Source organism: Pangasianodon hypophthalmus, chromosome 4 (assembly GCF_027358585.1).
Source record: "Pangasianodon hypophthalmus isolate fPanHyp1 chromosome 4, fPanHyp1.pri, whole genome shotgun sequence".
In the NCBI taxonomy this organism is placed as follows: Eukaryota; Metazoa; Chordata; class Actinopteri; order Siluriformes; family Pangasiidae; genus Pangasianodon; species Pangasianodon hypophthalmus.
Genome location: NC_069713.1, coordinates 13641107 through 13668387, shown reverse-complemented (window position 1 = coordinate 13668387; position 27281 = coordinate 13641107). Strand labels below are relative to the sequence as shown.

At 40.5% G+C, this 27281-nt stretch overlaps 1 protein-coding gene across 1 annotated transcript; it reads right to left on the bottom strand.

Annotated features, from left to right (window-relative positions):
• Positions 1 to 673: 673 nt before the first annotated feature.
• serpinh2 (serine (or cysteine) peptidase inhibitor, clade H, member 2) lies at positions 674 to 27281 on the bottom strand. Its single transcript, XM_026935904.3, has 5 exons — positions 26239 to 27281; positions 24075 to 24691; positions 18161 to 18253; positions 14543 to 14775; positions 674 to 2803 (listed from the first exon to the last, which is right to left on the bottom strand). Exons 2-5 carry the CDS (start codon positions 24679 to 24681, stop codon positions 2507 to 2509), a joined length of 1230 nt encoding a protein of 409 aa, XP_026791705.3. The 5' UTR covers positions 24682 to 24691; positions 26239 to 27281; the 3' UTR covers positions 674 to 2506.

The window sequence follows — 27281 nt, the reverse complement described above, 5'->3', positions numbered from 1 at the left end:
AAAATTGTAACTGTTGGCAAACTGCTGTGGTATAAAACACTTTTATACCATAATCAACCTGTTACCACCCCAGAGTATAGATTATTTTCTTAAAACAGCACTCTCTGTTGTCTTTTATTTCCTATGTAACATACTGACATGAATCATGCCTGCTACAATAGTAATGTTGACATGTGCATGGAATTGTCCAGTTTCATCTCTAGTCATGTCATTCATTGAGAGAGTCATTGTATATGATAAATATTGTGAAATCGGTTAAATGGTAGTCACCACTAGTTGTTGCAGGAGGTGAGAACTGGTTTGTCATGTGTTTGAGTAATATGCTCTTTTTAAGAAGATAATTATTATTGGCTTTACAATGAAACACTGGAATACAATCAAGTAACATCAGTGAGTGCAGTAGTAGGTGGAAGAGGCTAGATCTGATTGTAGATGTATGTATGTGTGTGTGTGTGTGTGTGTAGCGGGAGGGGGTGAAGGGCTCTGTGTGATTTGGATAGAATGGGAAGGTGAGTCAGCGAGGGTGCTAATGCAGAAATGAGCAGAACTGATGCACGCTCACTGAACAGCCGCAGGCTCTCTGAATAAGCCCCCAAATGTGTTTCACCTCATTTCCCCCCACGCACACACACCTGCACCCAGGAGCTCTCTTTTCCTATACCTAGTGTGCATACATTGTCCATACTCTGTATGCTTATCGTGGCTAACTAGATCCAAATTATTACTCATAGCCTAAATAAATTGTTTGTGCATTTGTAAAGGCTAACTGGGTAATGTTCAGTATGTAAAATGACTCAGTGTGTTTAGTTTAGTGAACTGCTGCAGGATGCTACACAGCTATCTCAGGGATGCTGTAGCTAGCTGAGAGGAACAGGCTTACCTCCAGGCTGAATCCTTGATGTTTCCCCTAGATGTGGACAAATGTACACATTTATACTTTCAGAACACCCGAGAGAGGATGCATTATCCAAAAGTAACAAACACTTCTTGCCTTCAGAAATAATAATGTCATTTCAAAGCATGTGTGCTTCCAAACGCACCGACGCATCTGAAAGTAATTGAAAAAAAAACAAAAAACCTTAAAGCTTACTGAGGGATACTTTAAAGGGTGATAGAGCCCTAACAGCCCTTCTAATTCATGATTTTTATTTTAAATTACATTTTGCCAGAGTTAGGCTTAACCCAGCTGTCTCGAGAACTATTTAAAGAGTCTACTTAAGGACACAGTACTTTTATATCGACACCTTTAGGTTACCATAAATTCATACATTTCATGAATACATTTCATGATTCTGCCATTTTATTCTGACATTAATTGAAATAATACCATTGCCATACAGTACATTACCAATCCAGTAATACCAATAGTTTAGTAACATCGTTTGTAACATTTCATTATAAAATTAAAAAAAAAACACATAACACATTACATAAAAAAACCACACAAACAGCATTTTAAATGTAATTCCTAACCACTCTAAACGGACAATGGTGTCGCAAGGGCACAGCCTCCATTGATCCGAGGAGGCATTAAAAGATTAAAGGTTTATCGTCTGCCTGTGGTGTTGACAGTGGTCTCGAGTCATTAGCGTCATTAGTATTAAGCTGATCCCATCAATAACAGCCTGGTTGAGCAATCTTTCTCTCAGGGGACTGATCCTGGAGTGGGAATCGGCATGACAGCTTAGAGCTTGACCCCCTGGAGCTCCCAATCTATTTGGGAACAACTTAGAGAGAGAGAGAGAGAGAGAGAGAGAGGGAGAACAAGCTCATCCCATGTCAGAGTTCAGTGCAACTGTCAGATCATTAAGTTTGCAAGTGGTGTGTGGTGAGAAAGTAAATGCACCCTTTGGCTTGGGTTTGGATAAGCTTGCCAACTTTGGGACTACCAGTGTTAGATATTGTATTTGGTAGAAAAGATCACGTTGCCTTATTGAGTCTTTAGATCTCCGAGTGTTAAAATGAGAGAAGGAGATGTGTCGGGATGCCAATATGAATATAAGTAAAAGTGACACATTATCACAGAAAGATCTGAGAACAATCCACTGAATATTTCACAAGTGTGAAAGGATTAATCTCTCAGGGGGGCCATCAGTGTGTGAATGCCTGGCGTGCGCTCATGGTGAGCCCGTTTGTTACAATAATGGAATGAGTTCCAGGTTCAGCCTGGGTGAAATTGTTCGCCTAGATTTTCTAAGCTCTAATAAATCGTTTTACACCTTCCATTAGCTCTTCTTTGCACATTTAATGGAGCTCGATAGGTGTTAGAAATAATACAAGCTTCTGCCGACCCTTAATCATGTCTTCTCTGTTTTTTTCCCCACTTACAGTACTGTAAAATTGGACCTATAATTACTCACTCATCACATTCCATATTTATTTAAATATATATATATATATGTATACACAGTGTCACTGGACAAATGGCTGTCACCGTTCTTCAAGGACCATTTTACTGAAGAGACTGAAGAGATACTGAAAACAGTATCCATACGTCATCCATCCTTTATAGCTCATCATGCAGTGTAGCTCCTTCTGCCAGATCCAGTGCACCCAACATCAGCAGAGCTCCAGTGCTGTTATCCTTCACCAGTATAATGAAGGAATGATCTGCATAGAAAAGTTTGGGTTTCTCCACATGCTGATTCTCGTCTATGCCGTCCTTACTTCCAGAATCAGACGCCAGTTCCAGGGATGCCCAATGAAGAACATCCCACAGATGGAGCTTCCCCTTCCCAAGACCTGAGAAATCTGCCACTTTCTGGTCCCAGGCATCGACCACGCCCAGTGCGACTAACTGTTTCTGAAGAAATGAATAATACAGACAGAGAACAAAGGAAACAAAGATAGAGGAAGATATCAGCTCATGTAGACCTTAGTGAAAGACAAATCAAAAGCCTTTGCCCCAAATTACTCAGCACTAAAAGACTACAGAGTGCACGCAAAATGGTCCATATCAATTATGCAAAGAAAATTTAATTTAAAAAGCAGCTAAAGCATCAGCCAAGGGGTAATTCTAAAGATGAAACATTTATGCCCCTTATGACAGTAAATGGTTTAATATAAAAACACACAATTCTCCAGACAGATGAAATGAGCAAATGAAAATACATACACTCAGTGATACAATAAATCAATGACATTTCAAAGATTTGTTCTCGCTCTTCTATATTGTTTTTCATATCTCTGAAAGTGCGACAGATGCCCTTGATGGCAGTGTACAATTCATACTGGGCAACAGCGGTTGAAGACGGCAGCAGGGGGAGAGTTGCTTATGAATAATTTAAAAATGATCCCTCTGACCTCAGCCCTCCTTTGTTTTCCTTTCTGATATGAATTCAACAGAAAGAGGCCGTGTGACAGGTAGTTTATATTCCTGCAGATGAGATCCGTTAGAAGCGACAGCCCACACAGAGAGAGAGGGAGTGTGTGTAGGAAGGATTACGGGACGCTATAAGGAAGATTAGCCCTCTCCACAGTGTGGCCTTGGGTGGCATGGTGGTGCAGTATTGCCCCTCACAGCTCCATGGTCTGTCCAGTGGTTCAATCCAGAGCTTAAGTGTGGAGTTTCACATATTCTCCCGATGTCTATATCAATTCCTTTAGTTCTCCAGTTTCCTCCCAAAAACATGCCAGTAGGTGGACTGGCAATGCTAAATTGCCCCAGGTGTGTATATGTGTGTGGTGCACAGTGATGGACTGGCATCCCATTCAGGTTCCTTCCTCTCACTCAATTTTCCCAGGATTCACCCTAACGCTGACCAGGATTACGTGGTTACTGAAGATGAATGAAGGAAATACATGGTGGCCCAACCACGGTACTTGAACTTGGTCCCAGGGTTCCTGCTTCTGTTGTCCCATATTGTTCCTGTAGTTACGGCTTGCTGTACATGACTGTGCAATCCTTGTGTTAGATATGTATCACTTAAAAACTTAAGCAGCTTTACCATGCTAGCATGGTGATTTAAATGAAGCAGATATATCCCTGCTTGCATTATGCCATAAGACAAAAATTGATAATGAGAGAAAGTATGGAAAGGCAGCGACGATCCTTGTCACCTGTGTAACATGGTACAACCCACCACAGCTCTCTAAATCCACAACTTCTCTCCCACACTTACAGCACTACTCTAATGCACTTTTATTGTCCTCATCTATTATTCTTCCTCCCTCCACTTCATCACTGTCTCCCTCTGTGCCTCTACCACCTCTGTAGCATCCTCATCTCTCATCTGCCCTATTGCACTCATTGCATCCTCCCCTTTCTCATGCACTGCTCATTTCTCACACTTGCCTTTTCTCACTTTAACCTGCATGTCAGGCGAACGACATTCTTTCAACCTGTCCACCTTTCCTTGTCCTCGCTTCAACCTCTGTCTAAGCTCTGTAGTTCTGCCTGAAGAAACTCAAGTAGTAACTGCTGTAAAGTCACCTATTTCCTCAAATTTAATACTCTCAGATACTTTTCTGCAACTTTCTCAGGAAGATGAAAGGTTTTTTGTGTGCTGATTTTCTCTCCTGCACTCTAATCTTGGCCCACAAAGACCTCGACTATGTGTCTTTTTGCCAGCGAATATAATGTGCAACATTATAAGATATTCCCCAGCTTGTGTTATGCCAGGTTCTATAAATACAACTTTTCTTTTTGTGGGATGCAGAAGTGAAAAAGATTCATTTAATTTTTTAAAACAATCTATGCTGAAATATTGAGTATTCTGCCACCACTGAGAACATTAGGGGTCTAGTGACGGTGATGGACCAGAGCCAGACTTCCTACAACATCTGAGACTGAGAAATGTGAGAAATGTACACATTCACTGCAGGCTACTGACAACAAAAAAGCCTGTTCTAACTCTACCAACATTACATGGCCATTAGTTTTCAGCCACTTGATGCCAACACTATATAATTTAGCCCCATTCTGACCAGTTAAGTGGATGCTAGTTCAGCTTAAAAGGGCATTCAGGCGTGAAGCTCTTACTTGATATGTTATTTGTCATGTTATGTAGTATTTTGTAGTGCAGTATTGCAAGTGTCAGCCTCAGCAATTTTGCAAATATTCACAATTTTTTGCGTTTATGTTAGCGCTAATGGACTTAAAATGGCCAGACTGCAGGAGGCAGAAATCAGGTGGCAATTATAGGTGTTGTTAGTATTTCTTAAAAAAAAATAAAAATAAAAATAATGCAGGAGAAAAGTATGCAAAAAGTACTTGATGCAATAAGAAACCATGATAATACGCTGTAGGAAAATGATGCGTATGTGAGTGTGAACTCAGCACTTCAGACTATGTGAAAAATCTATCTGCAGAACTATTGTGATATCCAAAGATTCATTTAAAAAAAAAAAAAGGGGGGGATTCCTTGTCCTCTCAGCCTCAGGAGAAGTGTAAAAAGTAAAGAATAACACAGGGCATGGCATGCTGTTATAGGAAAATAGGAAGGATATAGGTGGTGTGACGTGGCCTGGCGCAAAGCAGAATTGTTGTTACCACTTCGAAGTGGATTGTTTTCTGCTAACCGCACATCAAGAAAATTGCTTGATTGCCCTTATTCCTCAGTGATTTGCCAACTATTACAATTTTTTATTTATTAATGAATGACATGCATTTCAGGCATTTAGAGTTACTTTTAATTTAATTTTGTGGAACATCCATGAGACAAGTTAGTTCCTGTTATCACTTACATTATAGCAGCAGTAAATAGTCCTTAGAAATATTCCCTCACCAGCCTCTCTCTTTTCTCTCTCTCTTGAAGTTAAGATAAATAAATGCAGCTTGTCATGTTGTCGAGAAACCAGAAAGCACAAAGCCCTCTGTCCTGCCCATGGCTGAAAATTTACTGACAGTTACAAAGTGCTTAATTTCAGGACTCCAGCCCCCTGCTTGTTATGTCATGCTTCTATGCTAGTTTTTGAGGCTGATATGTTCAGCTGTGGACACCTGACTATCACCCATACAGTCAGGTCCATAATTTTTATTATTTGGACAGCGGCACAATTTTTGTAATTTTGCCTCTGTAAACCACCACAATGGATTTGAAATGAAGCAATCAAGATGCCATTGAAGTGAAGACTTTCAGCTTTTTTATTCCTAAATGGTTAATGCAATATTTTTGTTAAACCCCTCGAATTAAAGCTGAATGTCTACACTTCAGTCACATCTTCAAATCCATTGTGCTGGTGTACAGAGGCAAAATTACAGAAATTGTGTCACTGTCCAAATACTTATGAAATACTGACTGTATGTGCTTGTTGAACAGCCTAGTCCAGATTTAACCCCCCTTTGCTGTTATAATAACCTCTACTGTTCTTGGAAGACTTTCCACTAGATTTTGGAGCGTGGCTGTGGGGATTTGTGCTTATTCAGCCACAAGAGCATTAGTGAGGTCAAGCAGGGATATTGAGTTAGGAGGCCTGGGGTGTAGTCAGCATTCCAATTTATCCCAAAGGTGTTCAGTGGGGTTGAGGTCAGGGCTCTGTGCAGGTCACTCGAGTTCTTCCACTCCAACCTTGGCAAACCATGTCTTCACGGACCTCGCTTTGTGCACAAGGGTATTGTCATCTTTGTGGCAAGACCCACATATGAGTGTGAAGGTCAGGTGTCCACATACTTTTGGCCATATAGTGTAAATAAATTTAAGCAGCCAGCCCCCAAAATTGTCATAGTCCTTTAAAATTTAATACTGTGTCTAAGAAGCAATATTCAAACCTGGAAATCTCATTCTAGAGACAACTGTGTCACCCCTGTCAGGAATGAATAGGCATGTTTACAACAGATTAATTTTTTTTGGACAGATTGTGCCTTTATAAGTGCAGTCCTAAAGGAGGAGGTAAAACCTAGTTGAGGTGCAGGAAGTTTGATATCTCAGACAGTTTGGGAAGACTGAGAGTTTGCTAGATGAGCTCAGTGGGAGGGAGAAGAAGACAGAATGAGGGAAGAGCTGTCGGATGAATGTGGCACTACAGGGCCATGGTTTTCTTGAAATAAATGCAGAAAGTGTGTGATGTGTCACGCAGTAATGCGTCACCCCAGACTGCTTGCTAATGCACTAAACGTGACTGGCGGATGAAGGGATGGTGAAGGAGCAGTGAAAGAAAAGCAAGATGGAGGCAAGAAACAGAGAGAGGGAACCTGAGTAAACATGGTTCAGGTCTAATACCTTTGACTGGGTGGAAATCGAGCATGTCACACACTCTGCCCTAAGCACAAATCTTTTCTTTCATTCCCTTTTCCCTTGGTTTGCTCTTTTGATTAAATAAATGTTTCTCAGATTTTTTTTCTCACGTTGCACATCTGACAAACTACACATGTCCATATTATGGTAGCAGCATATTGTTATATATCACTGTCAACATCTGTCTAAAACAACAAAAAAATCACAGTGCAAGAATAATGGATGAGCATGCCACAGGACGTGGGTTGGCTAGTATGTTTCTATGCGTCATCAACTCATGACACTGCAGCACAGGAGCTTGAGCATTAGTGTGTTTACCTACCTCAAACCATATGTTTTATTCAGCCTTACAGCTGCTAAGCAGCCTTTCCTAAAACCCGCCTCTGAGATTATTCCAGGTTCTTTGTCATTCGTGTCTTATTCACACTGGCCCTAGCACTCTCTCTCTCCCTCCCTCTCTCTCTCTCTCTCTCCCTCCCTCTCCTGGGTCCCAGTTCCACCATCACTTATTTATTTATCCCTCTCACATCTTGTTCCGCCAGGCCAACTTTACGACATTTATCAGCTCATGAAAAATCATGAGTGCTTAGTGAGGGTACCTGGCTGCTGAAAAGGGAATTAGGATTGTAAGGTTGTTTGTGTCGGTCCTCCACAGCTTCCTCCTCTGCAGCATAATGGATTACTACATATGGACTGATCGTTGTCTTTTACATGGAGTTAGTCAGCAAATTACTCTCCTGTACAGGCTCGTACAGAAGCACTGACGGCAGCTCCATGGGCCTGCTGTACATCAGTGATAAGCAGATTACACCGCAGATACCGAACAGAATGGAACATAAATAATCTTCATATGCTTTAGAAAAATAGTATGTTGCTTTGTTGTGGTGCAACCAAAGGTTGAGATGCTAACCTTCAGTCTAAGGCACTGGGTACTAGCCTGACAGATGTGCCCTACCTTACATGACCTACTCAGTGTGCTTGCTTGACTTCTGTTGTTTCTCTGGCACAAAAACAGAGCCCACACTTCCCAATTACAGCCCTGCACTGACATTCTGAGCCTTGGCACTGTGGTGTGTGGATTTCTACATGTGCGCAGCTACTTTTCAGTTCAGAGTGGGTCTGGCTGTGTTTGTGTGCGTCTAGCTGCTAGGAATCAGACAGACTGTAACCTCGCGACCCCTCTTCCTCGTTAGGGAAACCCAGCCTCAGTCTTGTTAGCTGTTAACGGTCGGCAATAACTGCTCCTTAAGTGCAGTCCTGCTACACTGCTGCCATCCGTCAGGGCTATTTTTACCCTCCTCTGTCTCTCACTTTCCCCCCCCCTCCCACATCCTACTTCATTTTTTCAACCTCTACACCCCATTTCGCCTCCCACTATCCATGTATACTGCACAGCACTCCTATTTGGGTCAGACCAGGCCTGGGATGCGAGTGTTAACATGGTAACTGTGTAGCAGTGCACAGGAATCCGGATATAGCATCTCCTTCACTGAGCCACAAGAACGGGGGGGAGGCAGTAAGCGTGACAGAGGAAGTGAGAACAGCAAGAACTGGGAGCAAGTATGCGTCAGCAGCCTTAGATGATGGCTGGAACTCTGAGGCAAACTGAAAGACGGGGGTGTAAACACTATTAACGCGTAGAGATGGAGGGTGTGTTTGCACAGCTCAACCCAATCATGGAGAAGAGGAGCGGGAGAGAGAGAGAGAGAGAGAGAGAGAGAGACAGAGACAGAGACTGAGGCAGGGAGCGTGAGAGGCTCTTGCAGCATAACTTTGATCACTTCATTGTCACTTGTGCTTCCAGTAATATTTCCTGATGTACTGAAAGACAAAGAACCTAGAAATTGTCTTTTTTTTTTTTTTTTTTTTTTTAGATTTGCTTGTGTTTTTGCATCTATCCTTCTATAATGTATCCTTAATCTACATTACTATCCTTCTATATAATTCTGTCACAAATTTCTTCTCTTAACATGCAGTGCGGTTCAGCGCACAACAAGCACTGATTTCAGGTTTTGTTCACATTGCCATGTGCTTTGGCTTTGTTTTATTATGCCTATAATTGCTTCAGGTCCTGGCGTTGGTCTGTTCCCTAAAGTATGCACCTGTTTTCAGTTCAGCTCTTGAATAGTTTCTCTATTTATACCCTGTTGTGTCTTTGTCTAGTTGCGAAGTCTTACCGTCTAGCCTTTCTAAGTCCACACCTTGTTTTCTAGCTCTAGTTCTGTGTATAGTATTTCCTGGCTTTGACGCTTGCCTGTTTCCCTCATTTATGATTATGGATTGTCCCTGTTTAATATTAATCTGCCTGTTCCTTGACCTATACTACAGCACATTTTCTGATATACCTATTTACTGCTCTAACACATTACAAAAGGAATGGTAGCAGTATGTTCTTAGCATATTCACACTACTACAGATTTATATTTATTTTTTAAACCTTCTCACATATTATATTCTTACTATCTTGCCACAGTAACACCTTAATTTCCCCATGAGGGATTAATAAAATTTTAAAAGTAATAAAAGTTTATATCATCTTAGTGAATTATAAAACTTGTTTAATATCAGACAATAACATTTCCACCTTCTCAGCTTTCCTTTCATGTTTGTTGTGTGCTGAAATAATGTAACCTTTGCACATTTTTATGATTTTCTGTTATTTTATATAAAACTCAAAGTTCCTGGAGTGACATGAAAACACAAAAGAGGAACTTGGCCTGTAACATGTAGTTCAGAATAATTGCACAGCTCTGTAGCTCCTCAGAAGGTTTCTTGATGGAAAGGCAATAGGGGTGTAATGATACATTGTGACACGGCGCATTGCGATGCACAAAGAAATCGACGATATGCATAATGGAAATGTGCAGTACTCAGCATTCTATTAATTACGCAGCTAATGCAATTGCACTGTTTCAACTCCAGAGGTCCCAATCTGAGCAACCCATAGAGTTCAAACATATAGAGAGCATGCTGGTCCCAGGATCGTGTTCTTTTGTGGAGCGCCTGCACTATAACTGGGAATCATATGCACTTGTGATGTGACCATTAGTGTGCTAGCTTCAGATAGACTTTGCGGAAGTTGGTTATTTTAGCTGATTTTGGAGCTCTATTTCTGGTTAAAATGATGCCTCAGAGGCTGCTACGGAGCTCAGTCATTTCCCCCAGGTCAGAGAGTTTGTTCCTTCAATGAAAATTATAAATTTATTTATTTATTTTTAAGATTGGGTGAACCTGTAGTACATTTTGTTTACAATATCTCTGTTTGTAGCAATTTTTTATTTAGTTAGTTTTATAAAGACAAAAATGCACATCGTTTTGCAATGTTTATGATTCAGAAATTAAAAAAAGTTTTTTCAATCATTTTTTTAATTCAAATTTTGAGAATCAAACTGAATCGAACTGTGAAGCTAGTATCATGAATTGAAATCAAATCATGACTGGAGTATATCATTACACCCCTAAAAGGCACCTATACTTAAACTTCTCTTCTGGAGTAGGTTTTCTTCTAGGTTTTCTTCACTGTGTCTAAAGCCTCATTCCCTGTTGATGTGAGAGTTGCTTAAAGCATAATGCTGCTCTAACAATAAGAGTGCTCTTCGGGTACATAAACTGGTTTGCATTTACATAAAGAGCAACATTTTTTCCAATGTACCAAAACACAAACACTTATACCACATGTCTGGTGGTTTTGCATACTTAAAATGTGACTCAAGGCAAATTTGCCCAAGTAATGGCTTTGTTTTATGGGATCACACCACAGGGCCATAGTTGTGGATTTGCGAACAGTCTGAGCCAGCAAATTGTGTAACTGACTTAAACCTGCTGACCTGAAACCATCTCTGATTAGTCTTCTGCTTGCCTGATGATTTAGTTTAGAAATATGACCTGTCCTGGGCAAGGTGGGGATGGTAAAATAATCCCATAGGAAGAGTTCACTCTAAAGGAGAACTGAATCCTAATGCAACTTTTTTTCCCCCCATTTTCTCGTTCATTTCAAGCTGTACTTCACTTGAAAAGTGGGAAAATTATTTCTCTGCTGTTAGGCTCTCTAGGCTATGAGGTTTTAAAAAAAATGAAAGTGGGTGAATACGTTCAATAGCCACTGGGAAGGCGGACAGAAAGCGAGAGAGGAAGAGGCAGCACAAGGCAATATCGCTTCACTGTCAGTGGGAGGGTGGAGGGTTAACAGAGCCTCTGGCCTGCAGTAATATTCCCTCAAATACTCAAAAAGAGATAGAGAAATAGAGAGACAGACCATAAAATAGAAAGGCCAAGGCAGAAGTGCAAGAAAGATACAGAGAGAGCAGCAGAAGCAGCAGGGAATCTTGTCAAAGAAAGTAATACAGCTCATTCATGTCATGTTGTCAAGAGGGGATGCTTGGCCTCTCTTCATGTGCTGGGGTATCACTTATGAAAACATCACACATCTGTGTGTGGGTGCGGGTGAAGCAAACCAGAAAAGTTAAGCCTGTGGGGTTTTTTTCAGTAGAACCCTTGATTCCTTCAGCACTGCCTTTCCATGCTCAGGTTAATGTCAGAATCTTGTACTTCAGGCCAGGTATGAGCACTCAAACATGACAGCAGCAGCCAGTGGACATCTGACACAGCTTGTATTTCTCACCCCGAATTACAATGCTTAATGATATGGTGTCCTACACCAGAGAATCCATTCAGCCCAGCAAGTGCTGAGGGAATAGCTTCACTCACTTTAATCTGTACCTGTCATGTTGAGCTAACTGCTGTCCTTGTACCCCTTATCCTCTTGTTCTCACTTCCTCTCTACTTTCTAAAACAAAATGCACCACCTTCACTGACTTTCTCTACAGATGCTCTACGATGGTAGTATTCATCATTTAAACCCTTCAAACCTATCCTATAGGCTGCAATGCAGAGTCAATCACTTCCAGATCTTCAGACTGAAGGTTGCAGGGCTCTAGCTGGATTTCAACAGCCCTGTACGGGCCCAGAGATTTACTCAAACCCCGCCTCTTCCTTTTTATTCCCAGCCTTTCACATTCACCAAATCACAGTCCAGACACTGCATCTGTTTTGGCCAACTTAAGTTTGGATTATGCCAACGCACAAATCCTAGCTTTAGCAGCTTCTGAGCAGGTGGAGGGGGTTGAAGATGGGGCAGTGTTTGTGCTGCTGTGGGGATCCAGTTTGCTGGAGCAGGCCCAGAGGCTTCTAGCTCTGGGGGTAAACAAGGAGGAGATCCAGCAGGGCTATAATCAGGTCATGTGCACAGCTCTAGATCTGATGGAGAACTGTATGCTAGTATATTCCATGCTAAGCCTCAAAAACAGCAACAGGCAGTAGCACAGTGCTGTGTGCTCAGCTTGAGAAAGGGAGAAGACAAACTGAACTTTGACCCCAGTTGTATAGAAATTAAAACAGTCACATGTGAGTGCCTATCCAGCATAGAAACAGAGAGGTGTGAAGAAGCAGATGAGGAAGTGTACAGAACGAAAGGAAGAAGCCAGCACCATAGACAAGCATAATTATAGAGGAGATGAATGAATGCATGAATAGAAAAAGAAAATACAAACACTAAAAGCTAACAACAAAGAAGGAGCTGAGGAGCTTCGAGAAAGCTAAGAGGACCCAGTCAATGTGGAAGAGAGAAATACTGAAGATGCAACCACTAAACGAGAACAGCACCCAGACCAGGAAGGACTGAGAGACAGCAGAGGGGCAGATGAAAAATCTGAGGCGGAAAATGAAGTGATGAATGACAGGAGGGAGAGGGAGAATGAGTGGGAGGATTGGGCAGTCCTAGAGCAGGAGATAGATGAGATAGGGTCAGGTGGAGAGGAGGAGGAAAAAAGATGCACAGACAGAGAGATGACAGAAAGGAATGGATGAAGCGGAGTGGAAAAGAGATGGGGTAGACAGACAAAGAGTAGTAAAGATGTGGGGGAAGAGAGAAGTTAGGCAGTGGAGAATTAATCAGTTTTTTCTCAGAGTGAGGGAAACTTTTTCTTGGTAAGAAGAGATGGCAGAAAGAGAGAACTACATAGACTCAAAGGAAGACCAGCCAGGTGTGATGACATACACTTGCTGGCACAAACTCAGAAGCAAAACTGCAATCCAAAACTGTCAGACCACAGCAAACCTGTCCAAGCTGTAGTGTCTAATAAGTTATATGGTACCAATAACAAATCCGCCGCAGTTCTGATTACACTGTATAGTTTGGACCCAGATTTGTTGGCGAGAGAGCCATACGCTTATCCCTGAAGCTGTACCACTCTCTGCTGTCAGAGCCCAGATTCCTCCCTGGAGCAGGCCTGGCCGAGGTGGCACTGGCTGGGCATCTGACCTGCTGCGGCCTCTCTATCCCCGGCCTGGAGCAGCTGGTGGGTCATGCATTTGCCCAGGCTTTACTTGAGCCTGTGAGAGCGCTGGCACAAAACACGGGTGTGCCAGGGGAGCTGCTAGTGCTTTCTCGGTATAAAGAGCAATTCTGGAGTGCAGTAGCAGAAGAGAAAAGGGGGTTTGAGAGGGTGTTGGATCCAATAGTGTGTAAAAAGAATGCTGTGAAGAGGGCAACAGCAGCAGCGCTATGCATTATCACTCAGCAACTAAGCCAAAACCCCTGAGAAGAGCAGATATCAATATACAGAAACTGCACAGCCATGGCTGCTGATGCCAAAGCTGCTCATGTAAAACTGTCAGTGAAGAGATGAAGATGAAAAAGCTTTTAACTTTGAATTAAAGGAGCATCGCTAGGCCCTGTGTAGTTATTTGAACATGCCTGAAATGCTAAATATCTGCAGAGGTGGACAAAAAAAAAAACCTAGCCTCAAAATTTGTATCCAGGTTTTTGTTTTGTGTTTTTTTTTTTTTATTCATCATTGCCTAAGGACAAGTGATTTGCATCATTTCTAACATGGACAGACATGTATTTTTGAATGCCTCACCATCCAAATACAAGTTGTTTTTATGTGAGGCGATGCTACTTGATGCTGTAATTCACTATTCATCATACGCCATTTTTCTACTTCGAGAACTGATTGTTCACTTGCTGCCTAATATATCCCACCTCTTGACAGGTACCTTTAGATAAGGAGATAATGTTATTCACTTCACCTCTCAGTGGTTTTAATGTTATGGCTGATCGGTGTATGTATAAACATGTACACATTCATTTGAATAAAACATTCATTTGTATTAACTGAATTACATGTGAAAATCATACAGCACTAGTTTAAATGCAGATCCCTTTGCATCTGTACTGTAACTACTGTCTAACTGTAGGCTTGCTCCTGTGAAAAAAGGCATTTAAAAGGTAAGTCGATATGAAATAATTGACACATTCTAGTAGTGCGTGCCACTTATTTTATATCTGCAATCAGATGGTGCAGTACCTGTAGGCTGAGTGTGCTGCTGACATTGACCCTGGGCAGAGACAGTGCCATGCTCATGCTGCTCAGCTTCCCCAGCCATTTCTCCAGCTGCTCGAGTGTCAACACGCGCTCTAGCCTGGCCAGACTCTCCACATGGAAAGGCAACAGAAGCACCATGCTGGCCTTTCCACCCCACAGACCCAGCTCCAACACCTGCACCATATTCTCTATGTCCTCATAGTGACGGTATACTCCTGCAGACATATGCACAAGGAAAGGAGCAAGGAGCATGTTTTTTTTATTTTTTTATTTTTATTTTTTTATTTTTTTTAAAAAGTAACACTGTGGGAGATCATTTGAAATATAAAATAATCCCACATGTCCATCCCACACAGCCATCTTTCAATAATCAAAAACTTTTTACCAGTCACCAAATTTTTGACACTCTAATACAATCTGATATAGCAGCTGCATTGCTTAAGTTCAAATCTCTTGGAGCACAGATTCGGATAGGCATGCTATTCTGCTTCAGCCAATCAGAGCAAGCCGGCAGTCAGAAAAAACTGTGAATGGTTAAGTGCAGCAACAAAGGGAAATGAAGAGACAGGGTTTACCGCATCATCAGTTAGTATACTTTGCTATTGTGCACCTTCGAGCTGCGACAGCACATCATCTTGGCATTCAAAAAAAATCAATCTGGCCTCAGCAACTTGATGTCCAACGGCAGTAGATATAATCCATCGGAGACTCCTAATAGCATCTTAAATCAGCCAGGGCCTAGTGAACATTGCTGTCTTCAGTAGCGCTGGCTTGGAATTTTTGCTGAAATTCATTCTGTGCCAATGAAACTATACATAAATAGAACACATACACGGCAGGCTCCAGAACAATTGGCAGGCTTGGTAAAGATGGGTGTAAAAAAAAAAAAAAAAAAAAAAAAAAAAAAAAAGATTTTAATGATAGAACCGGCTTGTGGTTAATTAGCTTAAACAAATAATGAGAAAAATGTAATTTGTAGTACATATATATATATATTTTAATCTAAGACAAAATATATAACAAAACCACTATGAAATGTAATTAAAGCATGTTTCCATTTATATTTCACTTTTTAGAGTTCACCTGAGTGAACAGATGAAACAAAAATAAACAGCTTTGCTGCGGGTTCAGTGTAAAAAGAGGGATGCTTATACAGAACCTGATCCACATTGGTGGAGGATATATGATGTTGTGGGGCTCCAAAGGCCTGGGACCTGAGTTAGAATATACGGACTCCATAAAGTAGTAGGAGATTTTAAATGAAAATCTGACTACCTCTGCCAAGAAGCTACAACTGGGTCATAGCTGGATCTTTCAGTAGTATAATCAAAAACTTGCATCCAAAACAACACAATATGGTTTAATAACACAGAATCGAACTAATGACATGGCCATCCCAGTCCCCTGACCCTGCACAGACTTCAAAACTTCACACATATTTTCAATGTGTAATTAAGCTAATTAAAAAAATTTTTAATAACCAATTTTTTAAACCCATCTGTAACATATGCCAATACCAAAATCAAATGTTTGCTTGCAGAAAACTATTGTTTTTGTTTGGTTTCAGCAGGAAAATTTTCAATATATTTTTCCAGATATATTCTTCCAAATCCTGCATGTTTGCTCTGGCCCTCCAGGATTGCATTTCCTTTCTTTTGGGTGACCATTTCATTGTAGATTAATTTCTATATAAATTGAAAACCTTTGAACAGGACACGCATATTAACTGCTTACATTAGACACAGTTTAAAGCATGGAAAAGCATAAATGGTTTCAAGGAGAGTACTCAGGCTTTTGCCTAGTAGGAAACTAATAGCCATGTATATCAAGTTCACTGAGGGGACATGGATTAGATTATCTGGAAATTGGCATAATATGATTTACCTCCATATTTTATATTCAATAACAGATAAATATATTGCACACCTCACCTATTTACAGTAATTTGCATTCACATACATACACACACACACATTATATATATATATATATATATATATATATATATATATATATATATATATATATATATATATATATATATATATATATACTATATTACCAAAAGTATTCGGTCACCTGCCTTGACTCACATATGAACTTAAGTGCCATCCCATTCCTAACCCATAGGGTTCAATATGATGTCGGTCCACCTTTTGCAGCTATTACAGCTTCAACTCTTCTGGGAAGGCTGTCCACAAGGTTGAGGAGTGTGTTTATAAGAATTTTTGACCATTCTTCCAAAAGCGCATTGGTGAGGTCACACACTGATGTTGGTCGAGAAGGCCTGGCTCTCAGTCTCCGCTCTAATTCATCCCAAAGGTGTTCTATCGGGTTCAGGTCAGGACTCTGTGCAGGCCAGTCAAGTTCATCCACACCAAACTCTGTCATCCATGTCTTTATGGACCTTGCTTTGTGCACTGGTGCACAGTCATGTTGGAAGAGGAAGGGGCCCGCTCCAAACTGTTCCCACAAGGTTGGGAGCATGGAATTGTCCAAAATGTTTTGGTATCCTGAAGCATTCAAAGTTCCTTTCACTGGAACTAAGGGGCCAAGCCCAACTCCTGAAAAACAACCCCACACCATAATTCCTCCTCCACCAAATTTCACACTCGGCACAATGCAGTCTGAAATGTACCGTTCTCCTGGCAACCTCCAAACCTAGACTCATCCATCAGATTGCCAGATGGAAAAGCGTGATTCATCACTCCAGAGAACGCGTCTCCACTGCTCTAGAGTCCAGTGGCGGCGTGCCTTACACCACATCCGACGCTTTGCATTGCACTTGGTGATGTGTGGCTTGGATGCAGCTGCTCGGCCACGGAAACCCATTCCATGAAGCTCTCTGCGTACTGTACTTGGGCTAATCTGAAGGTCACATGAAGTTTGGAGCTCTGTAGCAACTGACTGTGAAGAAAGTCGATGACCTCTTTGCACTATGCGCTTCAGCATCCGCTGACCCTTCTCCGTCAGTTTACGTGGCCTACCACTTCGTGGCTGAGTTGCTGTTGTTCCCAAACTCTTCCATTTTGTTATGATAAAGCTGACAGTTGACTGTGGAATATTTAGGAGCGAGGAAATTTCACGACTGGATTTGTTGCACAGGTGGCATCCTATGACAGTTCCACGCTGGAATTCACTGAGCTCCTTAGAGCGGCCCATTCTTTCACAAATGTCTGTAAAAACAGTCTGCATGCCTAAGTGCTTGATTTTATACACCTGTGGCCAGGCCAAGTGATTAGGACACCTGATTCTGATCATTTGGATGGGTGACCGAATACTTTTGGTAATATAGTGTATATGTGTGTGTGTGTGTGTGTGTAAAACTGTGTTTGAGGTTGCTTATTTATTGAAATTCAAACAGTGTTAAATTTGTGACAGTGTTAAGCTTTGGCTTCGTAGCGCCAATTATGCTGTGTTAGCCAACAGTTCTGGGATGGTTTGAAGGAACTGATGTAGTTGTTTGTAGACTGTTATGCTATAGCCAAATCCCAAAGTCACGGTTATGAAAGAACCAGACCGTGTAGGAGATTTCAAATAAGTTTAAAAAAAAAAGGGCAAGTTCTGCAAACTGAATAATAACAACAACAACCCAATTACCTGCTCTGTGCATCATATACACTTTGGTGTACTTGGTCCCCAAAAAGCTTCGCAAGTCTTCATTTTCTTTGTCAAAGCCATGATCCCAAAACCCTAAAGTAAAACAGAAAAAAAAAACAAGCTGTATTCATAAACCATCTGAGAACACGCTTGTAACACGGCTGGGTATATAACACACACACACATATAAACACACACATACATACACAGTTAACGGTTCTTTAGAGCCATTAACAGAAAGTAGAAAAGAACATCAGCCAATCTTGTTTTGTGCCACCGAATGAGGCCATCCTTCATAACAAAGCCAGCTTCCACTAGGAACTTGACAGATTAGATCCTATTAGACTGAAATCGTACAAAACTACATTAGGGACACAGTGAGAGAGAAAAGAGAGAGATGAAATTAAGACAAGGCAATAGCGAGAGAGAGAGAAAAGAGGCTGCACACATGAGGGAGGGGTGGCACAGGACATATTATTGCAGTCCATTAAACCCATTACGTTCTATAACAAAGATGGGATTCGATAAAGAGACTATTAGCAGAATTATAGTCACATGTGTTTTTTTCACTAGTCTTTTCTCCCTGTTGAATTAGCCACAGAAAGGTGTGTGTATTTGCGACACAGACCAGAAAGAAAGAGACAGAGAGAGGGAGAGACGAAAGAAATATCCATTATTACTATAATGGGATGACAGCTTCACACAATGTGGGGTTACAGCATTTCACCCCATTATTGTAACCCACTACATCAAATACACTCTGGTCCGCTTATGGGGTTAGATGAGACAGTCTTCATTAGCAGTTACTGGCTGCTATAACTGAGTACGAAGTCTGTCCTCTTTATGTAGACATGAGGGTGATTTAAAGCCTGATGCAAGCTGGGTCTGTAGGAAGCAGTTAGTCACTGCCGGATCTTTAACTTTCCATTACTTTAGAGCTACGTGCTACTTTGCCACCCATTTCTCTTCATTACAGCTTTTTAATATAGAGTTATGTGAGCAATAATAATGATGGTTGCTTTGTATTCTGTCACATGTTCAACTCTTAAAGGGAAATTTCATCCATTACTTTCAAAGCTGAAATGTTTACCATATGATGATTAGACAGGAGAACAATGTCCTCAAATACTAGTTGGACTAGTCAGAATCTCAAAGTCTTTTGAGAGATTAAAAAGTGACATTTGGGTGGAATCCATTAAACAAAGCAGCTTTGTTGGGTAAACTTTAGAGGACTTGCTTTAAGCTAGGAATTATGGAAATACACCTGACCCTGTGTTTGAGGGAAGCCGTATGTGTCTATGGGATGTGTGCCAAACATAGCGTACGATTCAATGGCATGCGAAAGCTTCAATTAGACATGTGAAAACAAGTGAAGGAGATCACCTTGGCTACTGATTATAGAGATGATGAAATCTGAGTACTCCAAGGTTCAAGACACAAGTCATGGTATCCGTTGGTTATTAATGGCTAGTGAAGCTGCTTGAAACAGAAAAAGAAAAACAAATAAAAGGGGATTTCTGCACTGTGAGTGCCTAAAATGCCATGCAAGTTTTCAGCACCACAGTCTTGGCTATGAATCAGAAGAGACGATCGAACCTGGATGTTTATCTGGGTGATGTCACATCTAATATATAACCGAGAAAGAAAAAGGAAAGAGAGAAAATAGGAGAGGAACCTGGCCACAGAGAGACATCTCTTCCATTAATTACACTACAGAAAAACAATACCAGCATTGTGAGGCTTTGCATCACGATTCCACTCCCACTTTAAATAACCCAAGCACCCGACCACAAATGATGCTCAGGGAGAAAAATAAAAGGACAAAACAAAATGAGGTAAGCCATTTTCCTCCTCTCTCATCAACTCTGTGATTACAGAACAGCGTGCTGCTTTGGGAGATGCTTTTATTAAAGTGTACACGGGTGTGCACTTGTGGGTTTGTGTCTATTTCCATGTTTATTGTGTGTGGGTGTTTTTTTTGGTAGCGTTGATTCTTTCTTTTTTCTCCTCCATTGCTGTTTGGATGTGACAGAGGAAGAACAAAGGCTTAATTAATTAACTGTAGTGGACAGACTCTCTCCTGGGTAAGACTACCATCCCTCTGTCTGTCCATTCCCAGTCCCTCCCTCTCTCCCTCTCTCTTTTCTGCCATTCTGTCCTCGAGTGCTCTCATAAGCGTACAACAGCAGTGTAAAAGATCGGCACGTGCATTAGTGGGGAGGGATAATTAGCAGAAGTGGAAACAGACAAACCAGAACAAGAGAGCTGAGGATACTACTGGGACCTACTGCACAAATCTGTTCTTCCACGGCTACAGTACAATTTCTAATGCAATATAACTGATGTGACTCATGAGGGAGTCTGATATTCACCTGGTGAGTCAAGTTAGAAGAAGAATCCTTTATTTGTCACATATACATTACAGCATATTAGAGTAGAACAAACAGGAAATTACAATGCTGTGGCCAAGATCCACCTGCTTCCACTGGAAGAGGCCTTTTGATTAACACTGCAAATGACCAACCACAGACTGTCCTTTTTGCATGACATGTAAATGCTACCATAAAAACAGACCTGGTTGCAACAAACTGGAAAGAGTGTGATTTACTGTTGCTCAGAGGACGTTGGGAGATTGTGGTGTATACACCAAAATCAGGATGCCGATAACCTTTACAAACAATCCGTCTCCAAAAAGCTCCCTACTGTCATGTTTTTCAAAAGCCAGAGCGTGGGAGTGGATTCACACAGAGATAGAGGACAACCAGCGAGATTCAGATACATGTAGCCAGCTACATCTACAATATTTGTTCATTCATTCCTCTTCAGTAACTGCTTTATTCTGGTCAGGGTCATGGCGAATCCGGAGCCTATCCCAGGAAGGCGGAAGAATTCAACCCAGATGACACGCCAGTCCATTCACACACAGGAGCAATTTAGCATAGCCAATCCTCCTACTGGCATGTTTTTGGGAGGTGAGAGGAAACCAGAGAACCCGGAGGAAACTCACACGGACATGGGGAGAACATACACAGAAATTCAACACAAGATTGAACTTGGGAGCCTGGAGCTGTGAGGTGGACATGCCATCTGCTGCACCACCATGTCACTCTACATATACAATATACATCAGCCGATTCCTTGTGTACAGTGTCCAACATTATGCTGTATGGACTTGACTGGACCGGATGAAGATTTCGCTAATTATACTTCTAGCCAAACACAGCACAGAAAAGATCAAATATGGAGAAAAAGAAAATGGTTTTGATGGCTGTGGGAAAGAAACAGTGTATGTACGTAAAGGAATTACTATCGGACCCTCCAGCCATAATATGATTTACGTGTCTAATTTATAAATCCAAGCTCAAGTCAATTTTCATAATCTCATTCATGTGCCCTAATCTACTGTCTAATCTAATTTGTATATTTCAGTTCTGAATTAATGTGTCCAACCAACTCCTGTGGCATGTGAGACAAAAAAAACATAATTAAGTTGAAACATGAAACAAAAGAAATTAATTAGATTACTTATCAATCCACAGTCAATCATCACTTATTTTCACTGGTGCATTGTATTGAAAAGACATATCATACCACCTCTGTCTGTTTAAAGGAGGATCAAAGTACTTACCAATATTATCAAGAAAAAGAAACTGAAGGAAGTAAGAAATATGAAGGTAAAATTATGCTTTTAATCCAGTCATCGATGGTTTTAGGCCGTACTTTCAACCTAAGTGCATTAATCATACTTCAATTATTATACATGCTAAAAAGCTCATTAATGGTAAATTGCGTGAAGCTTGTTACACTATTCTAAAAATGATTCTTAAAGCTGCTGGAATGAGATCCACAGAAATATTCATGGGATACATACTACAAGCTACTGGGGTATATTTACAGGTAAGCCTTTATTTGTCACATATACATTACAGCACAGTGAAATTCTTTTCTTTGCCATAAGACACTGTAAACAGGTGACGCAGCACTCTGTCCAAAACACATATACAGACTAAATCAAATGCCTGGTGAAGGCTAAAAGCACCAGCGCAGCGTGTGCAGATAGAAGGTCTCACCATGGGGAAGGAGATCTGGACACTTGTTACTAAATTATTCAGGATGACACATCACCCCCTATAGGAAGATAAATAAGCTCTCCATGATAGACTGGAGTATCATTAGTTATCAACTGTGCAGACCAACTGAGGGAGCACACACTAACACACACACACACACTGAGGCATAGACACAAACAGTAACATACACAGACATACAAACGGCTTGCAGGTACACATTTACATTCCACAAAGAAAAAAGAAAATCACTAATGCTGAATAATCTGCTAGAAAATTAACCTGTAGCAAATTTGTCTCAATTATAGTTAATTTAGCACTGGTGATTTTAGTGGGTACACATTTTAATCAGCTGCATACAACATGAACCCCCTGAGACGCAATTCTGTAACAACTAATCAAATCTGAAACAAACAGAGCAGACGTGCACTTGTTCGTAGTCTATTTATCAAGCACCAGCACACAATCAATCTACGTCTAGTGTCATCATGAGCACAATCTGTACTGGACCCATTCCCAACACTCTCTTGTAAGGAACAAACTAACTGTGTTATCAATGTGCCTTATGTAGAGGAGGACAATAGAGAAGCCACTTGTTACTGCAGACTGCACACATAAAAACCACTACGTCTCCTTCATAAACATTCACTGTGTTCGTAATGGCATACTTGCTGAACCAGAATACACTGTATACTACACATTCTTCCTCGTAGCATTATGTGACAATGATCATTACATATCTTAAATCACTTGTGGACACAGGTACCTCAGAATTATGCCAGATAGCTTTATTCTTTTGTCTTATCCAAAATGTGTCCACTTTTAGTTGATAAATCCAAAAATGATGGGAGATGGAAGCAAATACGGTCTTTATTAGTTGTGTAAACTAATAAAGAATCTTAATACAATCTTAATTCTTAAGGCAATGATTTGATATTTGAAGATACCATTAAATTTGCTATAGTATGATACATTACAACATGAGACACAATGTAGATTCATAAGGCAACGATTCGATATTTGAGGATATCACACTGAATTGTCTATGATAAGATACAATTCAATTTAGTATCCTCTGTGTGATATGTTACCAACTTTGTTCAGAATCTGGGGTAGACCTACCGCTAATTCATGAATTATAATGACATAGAGAAATACTATTTCAAGTATCAGAATTATAGGCAAATCACCTTGCTAGTCTATTTACACATCAGTTTAAAAATATGAATTATTGTCCACACACCAGTTGTCTGTAATTTTTTGATAATCAATTTATAATCAATCATAATTGACAATCAATTTATGATTGTTGCCCGATTCATTTAAATCATTGCCTTTTAAATCAATGCATCGATCCAAGTCATCCAATTGTTACACCACTAGTCTTTGTTTCAGTCAAGATCTGCTTTAGCCTTTAGTTGGGATTGGGTGTGAAATGTAAATACAGTAGTGGCATAACTAGCTAAGTAGCATAAATCTTCTGTATTAATTATCAACTGACTAAACCGTGGATTAAGAATATGAGTCTGAATATTAATAATAAATGTATTAAATGGTTACTGACAGTGTTGTACATGACTGTGGTACATTGTTCAGGTGTCTTTAGCATACTGGAACCTTTTGGCAAGGTTGAGCAGTATATTCCATTCTGAAGACAGCTAATATTTAGTCTTGTCTAGTCAGCTGGGTAGAAAGCCACTTTTTTTTTTTAAACTCACAAATATATTTTCCTTCAGTAGTTTAGCATTACATACATGTCTACTGGGTGATCTTAATCATATTTAGTACTTCAGTTAGTTGGGTTAGGGGAAAATAAATTGATCTGGACAGATCATTTTCTTTCTCACCTTTAAAATGCAGAGCACTGGCCAGGATCAGGGCTCCTTCTTTAGCATCTGGTCCTTCATTCAGTGGCATCTCCTTCACTCCTCCCATTCCACTTTTGGCCCAGGACCTGAGCTTCTCCATATCTCCCTGTTTATCTCCTGCACCTAAAGCCACATGGTCCAGTTCAAACTGGGCCTGCAGCTCCTCCAGGAAGCTGCTCTCCAGTGTAGGAACCTGTTTGGAGAAGATAGCTGAGGAACCATGCAGCATGTAGCTGGTTCCATTTGCTTTTCTCATGGATTTAAGTGGACTTGATGAAGATTTCTGAGCTTGTTTCTCATCCTTGTTGGTCTTTAGGAGCTCCTGGAGCTGCCTGGCTGTGGCTCCCTTGGCTGTGTGGCTCAACGCACTCAGTGAGTTGGCAAGCAATACAGGCGAAATGAGGGTGTTGATGTGAGAGCCTTCACTACGAAGGGCTCTGTACACTTCCAGCCCTAAGGACCAGCTGGGGTGGCTCAGGGATGAAAAGCTCTTCTGCTGGGGATCACCTGAGGTCAGGGGTTGCTGGGACGTAGAGGTGCTGACCATCAAGACCAGTGATAAACACAGAGCAGCAGGTGGCAGCATGGCGGCAAAGCTGGAGAATACAAATTTGGCATGTGAAAATATCAGTAAACATTGCTGATTCTTTTGGGGCAAAATTGGACATGAACTGGACCCAATAGCTAAACCATAATGTTATTGTAGGTACAAGTTTAGTGAACGGACAGCTGTAGTTGACTATGAATTACACAGCTGGATGGTACAATTTTCCAGTTTGACCAGCTCGGTCTGTGTTTAACTTTCCTCGTAGTCATAATTACAGGTAGGAGCTTCTACAATCATTTTGATAGCCAAATTTTCCAATCTTTCTAATCTTTTCCTTGTTATCATGGGAGAGCAGTATGAATTGTATTCCATTCTGAAGACAGCTAATATTTAGTCTTCAGTGGCTTGTAAGTAATTAATTATTTCTCTAAGTTTGACTTCAAATAAGCCATATACTTGGGCTTATATCGCTACTGTTTGTAAGATTATGTACATTTTTACTATGTCCCAGAAGATATCAGAATACATAAGGCTAGCTAACTAGCTAATGTCAATAGTAAATAGAGCCATGCAATCAGCACTAATAAATAATAATTATAGATGGCACTGATGCGATACTCAGGATCGGTATTGGGTCAGTACCAGTAAAAAAAAATGGTGGACTGGATATTGGAGAGAAAAAAACAATGAATTTGATCAGATACTGTAACAAATGGAAAAGACTGGAATTTTTTTGCAACTGAAAATGTTTATATGTGAAAAGACTCGAGTGATTTTCTTCTTAGGATTGATTTTATTATATTTATACTTTATTATATTTGCAGTGTAAGTGCTTTTTGAATGAAAGCTGTGGATCTGTGCAAGTGGTGTTTTTAACTGTGTAGTTCTGCATTTTTAAGTGCTTCAGTTTAAAAAAAAATTAAAGCTTAGTTGTTTTAAAGAAAAAAAAATATCAAATGGGTATCGATCGGCTGCTTCTTGAAGTTTCAGCATTGGAAACGAAAAACTGGTATCGGCCCATCTCTATTAATAATTCAACAATAATAACAATTAAAAAACAAAAAACTGATGGTGTCTAAAGGTTGTATATAGAAAAATGAGTTTTTACTGAGAGCAGTGAAACTATCTTTTCTGTGATGAAAATGTTGAAGCTCAATAAAGATAAAGTTTTAACTCTGAACTATTTATTATAAATAGCACATGATGGCAACATTGTAGACTATAATGTAGAATTTCTGCAGCATCTGTGACTCTAGGCCTTCTCTCACTAACACACACACACACAGCAAACAAACCACATCGTTTTACTGTCCAGTTGTCAAACGAATGAACAGATTACACAATCCACTCAAGTAGCAAATAAAAAAAAAGAAGAAGAAGAAGCTGTCAAACAGCGTTTGGAAGTTAAGGGGTGCGGAAAAGCCACCCTTTTCGATAGGAGCTCTCAGAGTGATATCGAGCAGACAGTGAGACACACACACACACACACAGAGACACACACACACACACACACACACAGAGAGAGAGAGAGAGAGAGAGAAAGAGAGAGAGTTCGCCTCTTCAGAAAGCGAAAAGGCCCTGAGAGTTGGACTTTACCGTAATGTGCTGCAGTTTCCTCTCTTGCTCCGTTCTTCAGTGGGACAGGAATGAACAGAGCCTGGCGAGATTTCCAACGTGGCAGAGGAAGTTCTTTGTGTTTGCTTTCCTTTACTTACCCTCAAGCCAAATCGAGCCTGTACTCCAGTCAAGGCATTTAGCCCCTTCTCGAAATTTCTCCCGTTTCGCCACGCAGAGATTTACAGGCTGTGTTCAGCACCGCCGCCTTAAATCACTTCAGCACGGCGTCTAAACAATAACCCGCCTGTTTAACCTGCGCCATGATTCCTGCTTCACGCGAGCTCCCTCCTTTCTTCCAACTTGTTGCGCTCAGATTTCTTTTCCCTTTTTAAACATGGAGAAGAGGTCTACTCGGTCTTTAGGGGTACGTGTTTCCCCGAAACCGCATATATGGGCTACTATTTTGGGGGGTTATAAAACGGCAACGCACTATTTTGTTATTTTATTATTCTTTACAGTAGGATCCAGCTGTGTTGTGCATTACCACACAAATTAGTGTACACTCTGGGCAAAAAAAAAAAAAAAAAGACCAAGCCCAAAATGGCAAAATATAAGATTTTAATGGTCTTAACAACAAATCATTGGTTAGGAAATTAGCAAGAATTAACAAATACTGTAGATCTGTATCCCTGCTCTATCAATCATAGTTCCATTTCTGAGCTTGTTATCAGGCCCTTGATGGTGGTGTGGCACATAACCAAATAATGACTAATCTTTTAAGAAAAAAAAAAAAACCAAAACCTGAAGATATTTTTGGAAAATTTTGTACACCGTACCATCTGTTAGTTTGAATTTTTCATCAAACATTTTAATATTATCATGATTTTACCTTTGCGTACAAGAAGACTATATAAGTGACTTTCCCTGTTTCTAGCTTTTCCACAAACAGTTCACTGCAGCAAATGAAAAAGTAAAGGAGCAAATGGTGGAACAGGAGCTCTCAGGAGTGCATTTGTTTAATTCTTGCTAATTTTCTGACCAGTGATTTGTTAAAAGCTTAATATTTGCCATTTTGGGCTTGG